At 42.5% G+C, this 16,422-nt stretch overlaps 1 protein-coding gene across 1 annotated transcript in view; it reads right to left on the bottom strand.

Moving 5' to 3' along the window:
• Positions 1–16,422, bottom strand: part of LOC129706007 (protein phosphatase 1 regulatory subunit 12A-like) — a 129,707-nt gene that overhangs the window by 68,917 nt on the left and 44,368 nt on the right. Inside the window, exons 2-5 of the mRNA XM_055649978.1 lie at positions 11,570–11,700; positions 7,823–7,941; positions 4,789–4,948; positions 2,729–2,873 (exon numbers count right to left, since the gene is read on the bottom strand). Of these exons, the coding sequence (XP_055505953.1) occupies positions 2,729–2,873; positions 4,789–4,948; positions 7,823–7,941; positions 11,570–11,700 (555 nt within the window). The remainder of the gene's footprint in view (positions 1–2,728; positions 2,874–4,788; positions 4,949–7,822; positions 7,942–11,569; positions 11,701–16,422) is intronic.

The raw sequence follows: 16,422 nt of genomic DNA, 5'->3' as shown, positions 1-16,422 counted from the left end.
ATTTAATAATATAGAACAGCATACTCACAATGTGTGCCCCTTAGTAAATGCTTTGCTCTATATTTGAATAAAAAAATGTCCTTGAAAAGTGGTGAAAAGAATACAATGAAATATAGTGCAATATCATGCAATAGCTTTACAGATAAAAAGTACAATACAAAGTAACATAACAAGTAAAGAGGAATACGAAAAAAAATCAAATGCTGGAGAGTAGATCAAATGCTGGAAAGTAGATCAATTTTATACAAGAGTTCACTATGAGCGATACAGAGCAATGACAGCAATACAGAACAGTGCTGTGCAAATTCAGCAATGCAGAAAAACATGGAATGAGAGTGCTTACAAACCAACAGCACAGAGCACAATCTCTGAAAGTACAATGAGTTAAAGCATCAACAATTTATCAATAACGTCGTCACTTCATACTGCAAGTTCCAAAAAAAAATGCAATAAATATCTGATTAATCTTGCTTAGGCCGCAGAGATTGAAAAAACTTACTGGTCATGGTATATCATACAATATACCAGAACAGTGCAAAATAGGGTCTATAGTACAGTTTAGCATTAGGAAATAGAATACAGCAACCTCCCTCTGTTATTCAAGGTAAGGAATCAGAAAATAGCTTTGAGCCTAACAATATCATTCCAATATCTCCAGTATAGTTGGTTTCCTTTTCCTCTCTGCCACCAACCATTACCTGTTGATTTATTACTTTAAGAAGCAGTGTGTATTTTACAAATATCCCAAGTCTGTTTTTTTCACACTGACAGCTCCTATTAGGAACCAGATAGACACTCAGATTTTCAGATGTTTTGTCATTCATCCCAATGTCTTTTTAAAAAGTGTGCTGGTATACTAAGTTCATAAGACACAGAAGCAGAATTAGGCCATTCGGCCCATTGAGTCAGCTCCACCATTTGATCATGGCTGATCTATTTTTCCTTCTCAACCCCATTCTCCTACCTACCGCGCTGATGCATAGAACTAGCGGGAGGCCAAGACACAGTAATATATTTATTTTCCCTCGCAGCAATTAAATACCTCAGTCCCTTTTAAAGATGGAGACACAAGATACTTCAGTTGCTGGAATCTTGAGCTAAACAAAGTGCTAGAGTCCTGACCCAAAACAATAATACTGTCTGACCATTCCTTCCACAGAAGCTGCTTGACCAGCTGACTTTCTCCAGCACCTGGTACTTTGCTCCATTTCAAAGATGTCTATTGGCCAAAATTTAGCTACCTATATTAATCTTCTCACATGGGAAAGATTTTTACTGATCGCTTCCCTCCTAAACATTTTCCTGAGAAAACTCTCAAACCTTGCTACTAATTGACATCAATATTCAGCTTTATAACTCTGCTTGGCATTTAACCAAAATATTTATTTTTGATGTATATGCAAACTGCTGTGTTTATGTACCAGAATACATGTAATGTACATGATTAAATGTAGCAGAGTACCGTTCTAATAATAAAACACAAAACTTAACCTACAAATCTTATATTGATAATGCACCATTCATGTGCAAATCAAATTCAGAGGATTAAGATGTTGAAGGAACAAGGAACTGCAAATGCTGGTTTACAAAAAAGACTCAGTGGGTCAGGCAGCATCTCTGGAGAACATGGATAGGTGATGTTTTGGGTCGGGGCCCATCTTCAGACTCGAAACGTCACCTATCCACATTCTCCAGAGATGTTGCCTGACCCGCTGAGTCACTGTTCCACTTTTACATTTCTTACTTTTCATTCCTGTTTCATAGCCAATCTTTCTATTTAATTTCTCTTTCTGTGCCTGATTGTTTTCTACTTCTGCACCCTTCCCTTTGTTCCTCTGTTCCTTTCACCATCATTGAACCTCAGAGATAATGAGATATTGTTGGTCGCAGGTGCTCCACTCCCCTCACGCCACCATTGTCAACGTGACCTTATCTCACTCACTTTTCTTTTTTCAACTTTGGCCTTTGCCCAACCATCTACCAATATAAACCCCTCTCACCTGTATCCACCTCTTTCCCCCCCCCCCCCCCCCCCCCCCCCCAAGTCCCCTCTCATCCAGCTTCCCTAACCCTACTTTAATCGATCAGGAGAAGGGATCCAACCTAAAACTTCGCCTACCCATGTTCTCCATTGTCAATCTGTATTTCTGGCCATTTACAGTACAAAATACTTTAAACTAGGAAGTGGAGGATACAGAGCTACGAAAGGATATATCTCTCACAACCTCTGGCCTGGTAACACATAACAAATACACAGAGCCTCAAATTTCTGTTAATGATAAGATGAGATATAACATAATAACATGTGATTTTAGCTTTACAATAGCAGTGACATTTTGTTTTAGTTAAGTCATAGAACTGGATTAATAGTAATCTTATATAGTCAATACAGTCCTTGCAGAGTGAAGTAACTAGTCCTGGAATTAGAAATGATTTGAATAGCCATGCACAAAATCCATTCCAAATCAAGAGTAAATAGATGATGATCAAGAATGAGAATGATTTTTTCATCCTCGAGTCCAGGAAACCCATAGCAGTTGGACTCGGTATACACTTGAATATAACCCAAGAGCATTGTGGTTTACATCTTGGTACCATCCCAGTTGTGCATCAATGCATTCTAACTTTGAAAGAAGATAACTTAGCCCCTGGAGTCCACAGTCCTGGAGAACTTAGCTGGATGAGTGTGGGGGCTCTTAACCAATCACTTAATGCAGGTAAGACTCACCACTTTATTGACAGCCTGCATGTTACACAAGTTCTCCACCAACAATCTGCAGACTTCTTCTTTGCCCCAGTGAGAAGCTGCATGAAATGGAGTCCAACCATCATTGTCTCGACTGTTCACATCAAAGCCAGCCTGGATTAATAACCTGCAACACAAGATTTCTTACATTAAAAGATATCGCAGCAAGTACTTTCAGTGCAATGGACCAAATTTTCTTTGAATTAATAACATTTGAATTAGTATATTTGAACAAGAACATGTAATTTTATAGTGCTGTCAAGACATGTAGAGGCTGCAGAAAGTGGAACAAGATAGGATTTATTGCAATTATTTATTTAAAACATTTTTAGGGAACCCTGCACCCTGCTACTGCATTTGAAGATTTTAAAACATGCATTGAAAGTGGCGCAGCATGTCCATCTGAAAGGTGCATCAGGAGTAGCTCTGGAAAATAATGCCAGAACCCTCAGCTTCACCAGTCAACTCATTTCAAATGCATCTGCCCACAATAATATTGATGGAAGAAACAACTGGTCCATTTTTGGAAATGAAATTCCACCTTCACATTTAGGATACACTGCATTACATTGCCTGGCACTACAAGGTCCACCACTGATTACCAAGCATCCTTGGTTGCAGAGCCATTCCGGCTTATCCATTTTGTCAGACCAACGGAGGTCAGGCATCAGAGAGGAGAACAAAAGCACCAGAACAGTCCGCCTAGGCAGTCGAGGAGCCGAGATATTGGCCAGCAAAGGAGGCCTCAGAAGTCGGCCATGGGAATGGATCTGCCAGCTCGGGCCAGGCAGGAGTTCCAGAGCCCGGCCACAGGAGGAAAATTCAATTGGCCGATCGGCACGGAAGTCACAATAAGGTTGACATCAGCCGGCTCACCCACCATATTTTGGGGGAAATTTCCAGGGGGGATTTCAAGTGTGCTCTCATCATTTTGTCTGGAATAAAGGAGGTGCCAGACCACCAGTTACCGGAAAATCAGTGTTGGACCTGTACTATGGTGCTAAGTGAAACACATTAGATCGAGCAGTTCAAAACTTGCTATCCATAAACTGCAAAGGATCACAAGCAGGAGTTGCGTTCTGTTACACTATGTGAAACCGAATAAAAACAACTGCATTTGTGTCTTGCTTCTCAAATACTCAAAGCAATTCGCACTCAGCAAAATATTTTAAATATAGTAACTGCTGAAATGTAAGAAATGTGTCAACTAATTTGTATTCATCAAGTATCTGAAAATGGCAGTGATAACGAATAGATAATATGATTTAACGATGAGAACATTAAAATGTGTGTTCATGGATATTTAGCTCATTCTTTCATCAATCTTTATAGTAACATAGAAAATAGGTGCAGGAGTAGGCCTTTCGGCCTTCAAGCCAGCACCGCCATACAATATGATCATGGCTGATCATCCAAAATCAGTACCCCGTTCTGGCTTTTTCCCCCATATCCCTTGATTCCCTTAGCCCTAAGAGCTAAATCTCTCTTGAACACATCCAGTGAATTGGCCTCCGCTGCCTTCTGTGGCAGAGAATTCCACAGATTCACAACTCTCCGGGTGAAATTTTTTTTCCTCACCTCAGTCCTAAATGACCTCCCCTTATTCTTAAACTGTGACCCCTGGTTCTGAACTCCCCCAACATCAGGAGCATTTTTCCTGCATCTGGCCTGTCCAATCCAAGAATTTTATATGTTTCTATAAGATCCCCTCCCATCCTTCTAAATTCCAACAAATGCTCTCTTCTAGATTGCTTGGCATGTTTCTATTGAACAACTTTCCCGTCTCAAAACCTCTCCTCGTATCACCAGCTTCTCATTGTTCTCACTCTGAGGGCCAATAAAGCTCATTCCCACATCAGGAAGCAGCAATCTCCCTGTAGACAAATCATAATCAGCTCAACATCAATATTTTTTTTAAACATTCTTCAACACAAATTTGTCTTTAATATTTTAATAAAGAGTAACCCAGGGTAACGTCTTTTAGCTAAAATAAGAGACTCTCTCAACTCTTTTTACCGAAACCACAATAATTGTTCACTTACTTCATGACCTCCAAGTAACCTTTGGCTGCAGCAACATGAAGGGCACTTGCTCCAGTTTTTGGGTGCCGAATATCTTCCGATTTTCCTCGATTAAGCCACTGCCTGGCATCCTGGACCATTCGTTGCTCCTCCTCCTTTCTGGCCACCTCCACATCGACCCCTGCAAGTGAGATGCAGGATAATTGTCACCAAAAACAACACAAGCCCCAGCACTATCTCATTGTGCCTGCAAATACTACCTTGCCCCATGCAACAGCAGTTGATGCATAAGCTGTAACATGTGCACGTTTAGTCAATTTCCCTCGTCTGAACCAAGCTGAATGGCATGGACTGGACTCAAGGGCAACTCAAGATAATAAAAGCCCATCAATCATGAGGTGCGCCTCTGGTGTCAATCATCAAAACTTTAGATTTCTAAGCATTACCTCCCCATTTCAGGTGCCAGAGGTCAGGAGGCTGATATGTCTTTCTGGTCTGAAATTAAACTTGCATCTTGAAAAATGACCTCATTAAAACTGGAAATGTACAGCCTTTCAGCAACGCTCAAGTTTATAAAATATAAACAAATGTTGCAAAAAGGAGCATTCTATTTTCCTCTCTCACACAATATTCCACTGTCACCATTGTATAAAACAGAAAAAAAAAATTAAACATTGCCTAAAAAAGCATTTCTATTCTGCCTTCAAAGTTCCCTTCAAATCATTTTCAAAAACGAATGAAAAATTGCAAACAGTTAAAGAAACGTTTTGGCGGATAGAGACGAGGGTCGATCGTTTAAATTAAGTTTAACGATGGGTCTCACACAACCAACACAACAGATCCAGCCGCAACGGTGGATCCAGCGACTGAAGGGGCATCACCCAGAAAGCGCGCGAAACGCAACCCCTCCTAGTGTCACATGCCCAAGGCACCCGACCGCAGGGTTCGACTACCTGCGGGCACCAGCAAGTGCCGCTACAACGTATTAATTAAACAGCACTGATTCATTGTAAGGAAATTCAAGCTCCTTCAATGCTCATCCTACAATGTCTTTGCAGAATTGGATATTTTCCTGGATATTCATGATTCTGACCCTTTTATCAGCATTCTGCATGTGAAAATCATTATTTTTTCCAGGAGTGGAATACAATAGCGACCATTTCTAAGTCACTCTGCGTCACCTGGAAAACATAACACTGCACTTCCTGTCAGGAATCAGCCATGTGACTCTTAACACAATTTCATTGTCAGGGATAAAAGAGATGACGTCATCACTCTTTTGGGACCACTATAACAACTGTGGAGATCTCCTGGGAGAATGTGTGATATGAAATGTGAGACATGCACAATGTAAAGCATCCATCAAAATCCCTGGGTCTTATTGCCCCTCCATATTTTAAAAACAAACATTCAATAACTCGCTAGAATTTAGGAGATTGAGGGGGGATCTTATAGAAACCTACAAAATTCTTAAGGGGTTGGACAGGCTAGATGCAGGAAGATTGTTCCCGATGTTGGGGAAGTCCAGGACAAGGGGTCACAGCTTAAGGATCGAGGGGAAATCCTTTAGGACCAAGATGAGAAAAACATTTTTCACACAGAGTGGCGAATCTCTGGAACTCTCTGCCACAGAAGGAAGTTGAGGCCAGTTCATTGGCTATATTTAATAATAATAATACATATTATTTATTGGCGCCTTTCAAGACTCTCAAGGACACCTTACAAAATTTAGTAAACAGAATACAAAACATGTAAGCAGAATGAAACAAAACAAAAAATAACGACAAAAAAAATTTAAGAGGAAGTTAGATGTGGCCCTTGTGGCTAAAGGGATCAGGGGGTATGGAGAGAAGGCAGGTACGGGATACTGAGTTGGATGATCAGCCATGATCATATTGAATGGCGGTGCAGGCTCGAAGGGCCGAATGGCCTACTCCTGCACCTATTTTCTGTTTCTATGTCTATAACCTCTTGCCTCCGATGGCCCCAAAGACATCCTATAACTGCAGATCCAGTGCTGGACTGCTCGCCCAGTCTCTTCCCTAATCACACAGGCGTCTGTCTGTGTGCCTCTCTCCCTCCCCCTCCCTCCCAAACATGTTTAAACACAAAAGCAATGACCCACAAGCAATGGCACGTGAATCTCCTGGCAACTGTGTCCCATGCCCAAGCTTTGAGAAGCTGCAAGCTGACTGTAAGAAAGAAATGGCATTAAGAGAATCAAATGGACAGGTTTGTCTTAATCAATCTGAAGAAAGGTCCCGACCTGAAACATCACCTATCGATGTTCTCTAGAGATGCTGCCTACCCTGATTTACTTCAGCACTTTGTGTCCTTTTCTATAAACCGGCATCTGCAGTTCCTTGTGCCTACATTTGGACAAATGTAATAGTTTTTTGAAGTATCTGTCACTTTATTGTGGCTGGGGTCAGTTTTACTTCAAGAACCACTCCTATAGAGCATCATTAAATCACAAATATCACAGTGCTTCAGTGGAGCATTATTATAAATAAAACATCTATTTAAAAAAAAATCTAAAGCACATGAGACAGAGGCAGGTGGTTAAGGATACAGGATTCAAGGACCATTTTAAAAGAGGGGGAAATGGTAAATTCCATAGTCATCTAGTTATGGCACTAATTCCACTGTTTGCATCCCTGTAACCCATTGTTATCACCTCTTCTTCCCATGGACCATTATGGGCTCCACCCTTATTTGGTCATCTGTTGCTGGCCCGGATTTGTTCTGACCTTACCTCTTCTTCCTGCCCCCCTCTACTTTCAGTCTGAAGAAGGGTCCTGACCCGAAAAGTCACCCATCCCTTTGTCTCCAGAGATGCTGTCTGACCCACTGAGTGACTCCAGCTTTTTGTATCTATCTAAAGGGTCACTATTGTTGCCGGACCCAAAACTGTTCTTTTACACCAAAACATGCTGTCATCAATCTTTATCCACAGGGCTGGAATTACCCTACAATTTGATGAAGCTTTTCAGATCTTTAATTGTGAAGCAGTATCTTCCCACCAATGTGATACCCATTTCCATGGAGTTCTTACCTTGCTTTTTAATGACCTCCTTCAGCATCTTCTCCATAGCTTCACCCTGGGCAATGTCACTTGGCAACTCGCCCTCACTGTTCACAGCTGCAACGCTTGCTCGCTGTTTGATTAGGTACCTATTCATGAAATGGGTAGATATATTCAGAGTCGACGGGGTATCAGCTATCACCATGCCTCAACTCTATACAATCCACAGCACCTGTCTTAACTGAACCCCAAGTGGGTTTCCTCAGGGCTTGAACATGTTCTAATGACTGTCAGAATCCTTATGCATGGCCACATGAAAACATCTTGTTCGTTGGAGTCGTCAGCGAATTTAGACCAATAACTAATCAATAAAGACCCGGTTTAACTATAAATACCTCCTATACATAGCATTTGTATCTAATGCCACCACTTCCTCTGACAGTTTGTTCTAGATATCACTCACACTCTGTGTAAAAACATTCCGTTCAGAATCCCTTTAAAACTCCTACCTCTCACCTTAAAAACAATATTCTTGTTTTATAAACTCCTACCATGGGGAGAAACATTTGACCATCTACCCCTGCTATGCATCTCATAATCTTATATATTTCTGTAAAGTTTACTTCTATCCGATCTATCCCCATAACTGGTCCTCTAATCCAGACAACATCCCTTGTGCATCTCCTCTACATTCTCTCCAGCACACCCACATCCTTCCAATAGTGTGTTGACCAGAGCTGCACAATACACCAAGTGCAGCCAAATCACTTTCTTGCAAAGTTGCAATGAAATGTCCCAAATCTGATATTCAATGCCCTGACCAATTAAGACAAATATGCCGTATGCATTCTACACCACCCTCCCAAACCGTGCTGCCACGTTCAAGGTAGCAATGCTTGGACCATAGTCTACATTCCTGAGAGCCGTATCCTTTGTGTGTATGCCCTCCTGCTATTTGTCTTCTCAAAATGCATCACGTCACACTTGTGAAAGAACACGATTGTGACAGAGGGAACAGAGTAAAGGTTCACCAGATTGATTCCTGGGGTAGCTGATTTTTCATAAGATCAGAAATTAAGTAGCTGCAGCTAAATAAGACTTTCTAAAGGTGCACCAAATGATCTTCTCCCACTTCTTTTCTTTACATATCTGTGAATTCTGAACTCCTCACCATTAATTTATGCCCCTTGATCTATTAGTGTGCGGAGGAGGAGAATCTCACTTGTAAAAACTACCAGATGAACAACAATGATCTCACTCGGTTCTACACATACTTGTGCTCCTGCGATGGGTCATCAAGCCAAGCATTCTTATTAATGTTGTCTGCTGGGCAATAAGCCCAGTGATACACAGCACACAGTGTCTGAAACGGTCAGTCTGTTGGCGGACTGGACCACCTGCCCAGCCAAAGCTGTCCTGGACCAGTCTGACCCAACTTCCTGCTTCACTCTGAACTCGCTCCGCATTCAGCCACCATCAGTCAAGGACTGTAACAAACACTTCAGACTTTAGAGATACAGCGTGGAAACAGGCCCTTTGGCCCACCGAATCCGCACTGACCAGTGATCATTCCGTACACTAGCAGTATCCAACTAGGGACAATTTAAACCAAAGCCAATTAACCTACAAACCTGCAATATTTGAAGTGTGGGAGGAAATCGAAACAGCTGGGAAAACCCACGTGGTCACAGGGAGAACGTACAAATTCCACGCAGGCAACACCAGTAGTCAGGATCGAACCCGTGTATCTGGTGCAGTAAGGCAGCAACTGATGCACCACAGTACCAGCCAAAATCTAGGACACGAGACTTAGTCCACTCCAAGGGATTAGTTTACGATTGGATTGGTGAGGATAAAGACTTCCAACGTGCAGTCAGAACTTTGAGGAAGTATCAGCCTGAGCATAATTGTAATGGGCGGGGGTAAAAGGCACAGACAAAATGTAATTGTGGGGTGGAGGCAGATAGTGTTTTTATGAACCTCAGGGTGGGCCTGGCACAAAGAAAAAGCACCAAACTAGGAGAGTTGTGGGGGATACAGCCAGCGCTTCTGCAGGAAGAATAATCACCATGCAGATTATAGTTTGATTACCCAAAAGTTAGTCATTTGTGTTCTCCTTGAGATTGAAAAGCACTGATTATGAAGTATGAAAAACTGTGTAAACTTAGAGCATAGAACAGTACAGCTCTGGGACAGGCCCTTCGGCCCACACTGTTTGTGCTGAACACAAAGCCAAGTTGAACTCATTCCCTCTGCCTGCAAATGATCCATATCCATCCATTCTCTGCATTTTCATGCACCTATCTAAAAGTCTCTCAAAAGTCACTATCGTAGCTGACATCACTAACACCCTCGGCAGCGCATTTCAGGCACCCACCCTCTGTGTAAAATAAAATTTGCCCTACACATTGCCTTTAAAAATAGAACTTAAACATGGAATTGGAATATGCTCTTTGTGAATATATTTGCACCCTTCCAAAATGCATTAAAACCCCACTGAAAGTTGTACAGCCAACATCCACCATTTTACAAAAACCACTGGAAACTCACCAGAATGTTCAAAACCTAACAACTATTTTAATTCTAAAGTAGTTCCTGCGCTGTGACAGTGAGGGAGACATTACTAGGCATAAATAAAAGATCTGTTTCCCAATGACAGATAGTGTTTTTCAATGGAATTTCTCGAGTGTTCCTTCCATAACTAAAACAAGAATTGTCATGCCATTGTGCATTGCTAATACTAAGGTGCTGGAAAAGTATCAAACACTGTGAAAGCTCGGACCTTTATATTGTGGGTTTGCTGCCAGACAATCCTAGAAAATAAATAATCTCCCTCAAAGTCCTGAATCCCTTTCAAGCTAAGGTATTCAGTACTTACTCACATTCCAGCTGTCTCTCCCTTCTACAACATTCAGTCTGAATAAAGGTTGTGACCCAAAACATCGCCTGTTCATGTGCTCCAGAGATGCTGCCTGACCCACTGAGTTACTCCAATATTGTCTTTATTACAACACGGCAGGCCATTCACCCCATCTCACTCCTGCCAGCCCTCAGTTAGGCATTACCATCGGTTACCTTCCCCATCTTATTTTTTATTGTAGGACTGAAACTTTATTCTCTTGACAGCTCCCTACTGACTCTTTCAACACTCAACTTTGGCGAGTGGGAGGAAAACAAACATCTTGAATAAATCCACATGCAGAGGAAAAGTGCAAACTCCTTACAAGCCAGCAGCAAGGTCAGAATCAAAGCTGGGTGGCTGGAACCTTGAGGTAATTCTGCCTCACTTCACACCTGACATAACTGAATGTTGGTTTGGCTTTCTCTGCAATTGTTTATTTCAGAATCCTAAAGCAGTTGTTGCTCTTTTTCGCGTTTGGAATGAATGAGCCAAAGTTAAAAACTGGTGAAGCAGACCGACTAGGGCAGCATGGTGGCGCAGCGGTAGAGTTGGTGCCTCACTGCACCAGAGACCCGGGTTTGATCCCGACTACGGGTGCTGTCTGTACATTATCTCTGTGACAGCGTGAGGTTTGTCTGGGTGACCCGGCTTCCTCCCACACTCCAAAGACGTGCAGGATGGGAGGCTAATTGGGTTTGGTAAAATAATTGTAAATTGTCCCTAGTGTGTAGGATATACCTAGTGTATGGGGTGATTGGACTCGGTGGGTTTAAGGGCCTGTTTCGGCGCTGTATCTCTGAAGTCTAAAGACTATGTTCATGTTCACTGAGAAAACTGCTCAGGTGCCATTGAGGATCAGTTGGTTCCATACTCACTGTGTGATCTCCATGAAGCCACAGGAGGCCGCCGCATGGAGTGCTGTCCAGCCCTCATTGTCAGGCTGATTGACATCGACACCATGCTCCAGCAGAAAGGTAACCATGCTCAGGTTTTCGTCAATGCAGGCCTGTCAGGAAGCGAGAGGTACCAGTGAGTGCACAACATAGAAACATAGCAGGTGGACATAGGCAAGGTGGTTTTCGATGGGCAGATGGTTGGAGGAAACACGCAAGGTTGTGGAAGTGAACCGGGGTCAGAACATGGATGTAGAGCCGGAGAACAGAAGGAATCAGAGTGGGGCCTTCTTTTGCTGTCTGCTTGGCCATCTCTTCCTGCTTGGTCAAGTCAAGAGAGAGTCAAGAGTGTTTTTGATTGTCATATCTAATAAAACTGAACAATTAAATTCTTACTCGCAGCAGCAAAGACACCAGTTGGCGCCACCAGGAGTTAGTTGGCGCCACCAGCAGTGGCTGCCGCACCAACAGTCTGTCTGTCATTTCTTCTTTTTGTTATTTTTAGTATGTTAAAAGTATGTTTTAGTTGTTTTTGTTGTTTAGTTGTTTAGTTTTGACAACTTTCTGTTGTCTCTGTACTGTACACTGACAATGACAATTAAAATTGAATCTGAATCTGAATCTAGTGTTCCTTGCTTTTCACTTAGTATGGCTGTATGGCAACTCAAATTTTACTGTACCTTAACTGGTACATGAGACAATAAACTGACCTTAAAACCTTGAAAACAGGTATGTACACAAAGTACTCAATCATAATATAATAAACATACAAATAGTTGTTAAATGAACAAAAAAACAATATAGTGCAATAAACAAAACAAAGTCTAAAGTTCCTAGTGCAACCTCAGGCAGTTTGTAGTCTAGTTGGAGTTCAGGGTCAAACATTCAAAATCAATGACTTGAAAATCTCCCATAGCCGTCATCATGGATTTTTAAATCGGACGTAACAAAACACAATGTCGATGATTTAATACATCACTGCTGCATTTCCAAAGATGTTGTTTGCAGCAACTTGGAGAATAAAAAAGGTGGGATTTTAGATAGAAAGTTTAAAGATATAGCATGGAAACAAGCCCTTCGGCCCACTGAGTCCATGCCGACCACCTGTTCACACTAGTTCAATGTTATCCCACTTTCTTCTCTACGCCCTACATGCTAGGAGTAATTTGCACGGGCCAGCTAGCCTACAAACCTGTACGTCTTTGGGATGTGGGAGGAAACTGGACCACCTTGAGTAACCCACGCGATCGCAGGAAGTATGTGCAAACTCTGAAAATACAGCACTTGAGGTCAGGATTGCACTTGGGTCTCGGGCATTGTGAGGCAACAGCTCTACCAGCTACGCTACTGCACTGCCTTCATGGCAAAGTTCATTATCTTAATATTCATGTAAATAATTAAAGAACAAAAGTGCAGAATAGGGTGCATAAAATATGACAGCTGTAAAGGCACAAAGCAAGTAAGCACATCACATTTTTGCAGATTTGTGTGTACTGTTGAGAATTGACTGGAACTAGAACAGACAGATATCAATTGACTACCTGTGGCAGGGTGCCGCAGCTAGTAGAGCTGCTGCCTCATACGCCAGAGACCTGGGTTCAATCCTGACCTCAGCTGCTGTCTGTGTGGAATTTGCACGTTCTCCCCGTGTTGGGTTTCCTTCAGATGCTCCAGTTTCCTCCCACATCCCGAGAACATGTGGGTTTGTAGGTTAATTGGCCTCTGTAAATTGCCCCGAGAGTGCAGGGAGAGATGAGAAAGTAGGATAACATTAAACCAGTGTGAACGGTCGATCGATGGTCAGTGTGCACTCCATGGGCCAAAGGGTTTGTTTCCTTGCTGTATCTTTCAATCAATCAAAAGAACTAGAATGATATGCATCAAATCATCAGAGCAGGGGCCAGATCAGCTGAGGCTCAGAGAGCATTGGGACCCATTTAATTTTATCATACAAAACGGGTTGTTCTGGGATCTGCAGTAGTTTAAAAGGCAGTTTAACAACACTTAATAGCTGTTTTATTTAATATAATGCTGTTTGGCACAAGGACCCGTGAATGTGGCCAGATATCACATTTATATTTCCTAGCCCTGAAAGTAGACCCGAATGCTTTTAGAGCAGAAGCTGAAAACAAAACTTACAGTATGTTTGTTATATACCCTGAGAAAGGCCAGAGGCTCAATATTAAAATAAAACACTTTTGAGAAGTTGCTAGAGAGTGCAGTGCTGGGGGCTTCACTTTTATTACAAATCACTACACGAGGGCTTTAGGAACAGGCCAAGGACAGCAGGAATGGAGACTCAATGATCTGCAGATGGTGGACTGAAGAAGGGTTCCAGCCCGAAACGTTACTTACCCATGCCCCCCAGAGACGTGGCACAGCGGTGGAATTGCCGCCTTACAACGCCAGACACCCGGGATTGATCCTGACTACAGGTGCTGTCTGTACAGAGTTTGTATGTTTGCCCCGTGACCACGTGGGTTTTCCCCGGGTGTTCCGGTTTCCTCCCACATTCCAAAGATGTACAGGTTTGTAGGTTAATTGGTTCAGGCAATTATTGTAAATTGTCCCTAGTGTGTAGTCCTAGTCCTAGTGTACATGGTCTGTGTGGACCTGGTGGGCCGAAGGGCCTGTTTCCTTGCTGTATCTGTAAACAAAACTAAAAGATGCTGCCTGACCCACCGAGTTACTCTAGCACTTTGTGTTGAGTGTCATGAGAGAAGCAGAGGGAATCGAAGAACACAGGCCTTCGGTGGAGCTGGATTGCAGAGCAATCTCGGAAGCAGAGGTTGCCAAGTCTAATTCAGCACAGACTTGGATAACCTGATATTGAAGCACATGCCATCTGTCCACTGTTTGAAACTGTCATTGCATTTACCTTGGTCAAGTATTAATATCACCGAATAAAACCGAGTTTTGTTTAAAATTGAGATAAATCAAAAGAACATAAAAGAATGGTTTATAAATTATGTTGTTTAAGTATCAGCAATGTTTAAATAAAATTTACTTCTGCAAAGTTTCCACGGCATTAACTAGCAAGAGTGCACCAAGGTACCACAGATTCAACAAAATCAACTCAGAGGAAATTATTGCCCGATTACTCATTTTCCCTTCACTTCCATTTGCATATTTATGATGTGATGCTAGCTCCCTGCCACTAGTTTAGCCACACAAACCTCCAACCGTCTCTTCACATCACGTTCCCTTCTCCCTCTCTCACCCTAATTTACGTCTCTCTTATCCTTCAGGTTGTATGGAGGGATATCGACAAGTTGGGCAATAGGGCAAATACATGGTACATGGTAATGCTCAGAACTTTAATGGTGTCGGGCTCAGGAGATTTTCGGACGATTAGATGTTGTGCTTATTAATACATCTGACACACTGACTTCATGTTTTTCAGACATTACATTGTATTTTCCAATGAATCTGGTTACTTTCAAAAGACACATGGTGCTTAATGAGGAAGAATAGGAAAGGAGAGCATTATTTAAATAGTGACACACTATTGGATGCTCGTGCTCAGAAAGATCTGGGTGTTCTCACATCAGAAATGCAAAGTTCGAATGCAAACACAGAATATAAAGGCTTCTGCAAATGAAATGCTGCTTTTTACTGCAAGGGGGGGGGGGGGGGGAGGAAAAAAAAACAGCATAAGCAAGCCTTGTTGCAAATGATCAGGGCCCGTTAGCGATCACAGCTGCTAGACTGTGAACATTTCTGGTCTTCTTGTTCACAGAAGGATATAGAACAGAGAACAATACACCACATGAACAGATCCTTCGGCCCACAATGTCCAAGACCAACTCTTATCTGCCTGCACATGATCCATATCCCTCCACTCCCTGCATGTACATGTGTCTATCCAAAGGTCTCTTAAATGTCACTATCGTATCTGCCTCCATTACCATCCCAGGCAGCACATTCCAGGCACTCACCACCACCCTCTGTGTAAAAAAAAACAACTTGCCCCACACATCTCCTTTAACCTTTGTCCCCGTCACCTTAAAGTATGGCCTCTAGTATTTGATATTCCCCACCCTCTGGGGAAATGGTCTGACTTTCTATCCTATGCATCTCATAACTTCATATTTATCAATCAAGTCTCTCCTCAACCTCCAGCGTTCAAAAGAAAATAATCCAGGGCTGATCAATCTCTCATCGTAACTTAAACCCACTAAATCAAGCATCATTCTGCTAAACCTTTTGTGCACCCTTTCCAAAATCCTCACATCCTTTCTGTATTGAGGCAACCCAAATTGCACGCAATACTCCAAATGTGGCCTGACCAAAGTCCTATAAAGCTGCATCATGACTTTGAATCTTTTACTAAATGCCCTGAATAATGAAGGCTAGCATACCATGCCTTCTCTAGAGATGCTGCCTGTCCTGCTGAGTTACTCCAGCTTTTTGTGTCTATCTTTTGTGTCTACCACATCTGCAGTTCCGTCCCACACATACCATATGTTTTTTTTACTACTTAATTCTATTGTGTTGTCACTTTCAAGGAGTTATGGATTTGGTCCCCATGTTCACCTCTGTAAATTAATGATGCTAAGGGACTTGTATTTATTGTATACGAGACCAAGTGGGACCCGTTGGGTCCCTGTCACACGGGAGGCCTGGTCCCCCAACGCAACCAGTTCCCCCAACGCAATATTCAACCACTCACCCATAGCCCCCACGGAAGGCCTGGTCCCCCAACGCAACTTGTTCCCATCGCAAGATTCCACCACTCACCCGTTCCCCCAACGCAACCCGTTTCCCCAACGCAATATTCCACCACTCACCCATAGCACCCAACTGCGCAGGCGTGGCTCATTTCCCCTCATCTC

Source organism: Leucoraja erinacea, chromosome 18 (assembly GCF_028641065.1).
Source record: "Leucoraja erinacea ecotype New England chromosome 18, Leri_hhj_1, whole genome shotgun sequence".
NCBI classification, from domain to species: Eukaryota; Metazoa; Chordata; class Chondrichthyes; order Rajiformes; family Rajidae; genus Leucoraja; species Leucoraja erinaceus.
Note: the sequence above shows the minus strand (reverse complement) of the source record. Positions and strands in the feature narration are given on the sequence as shown.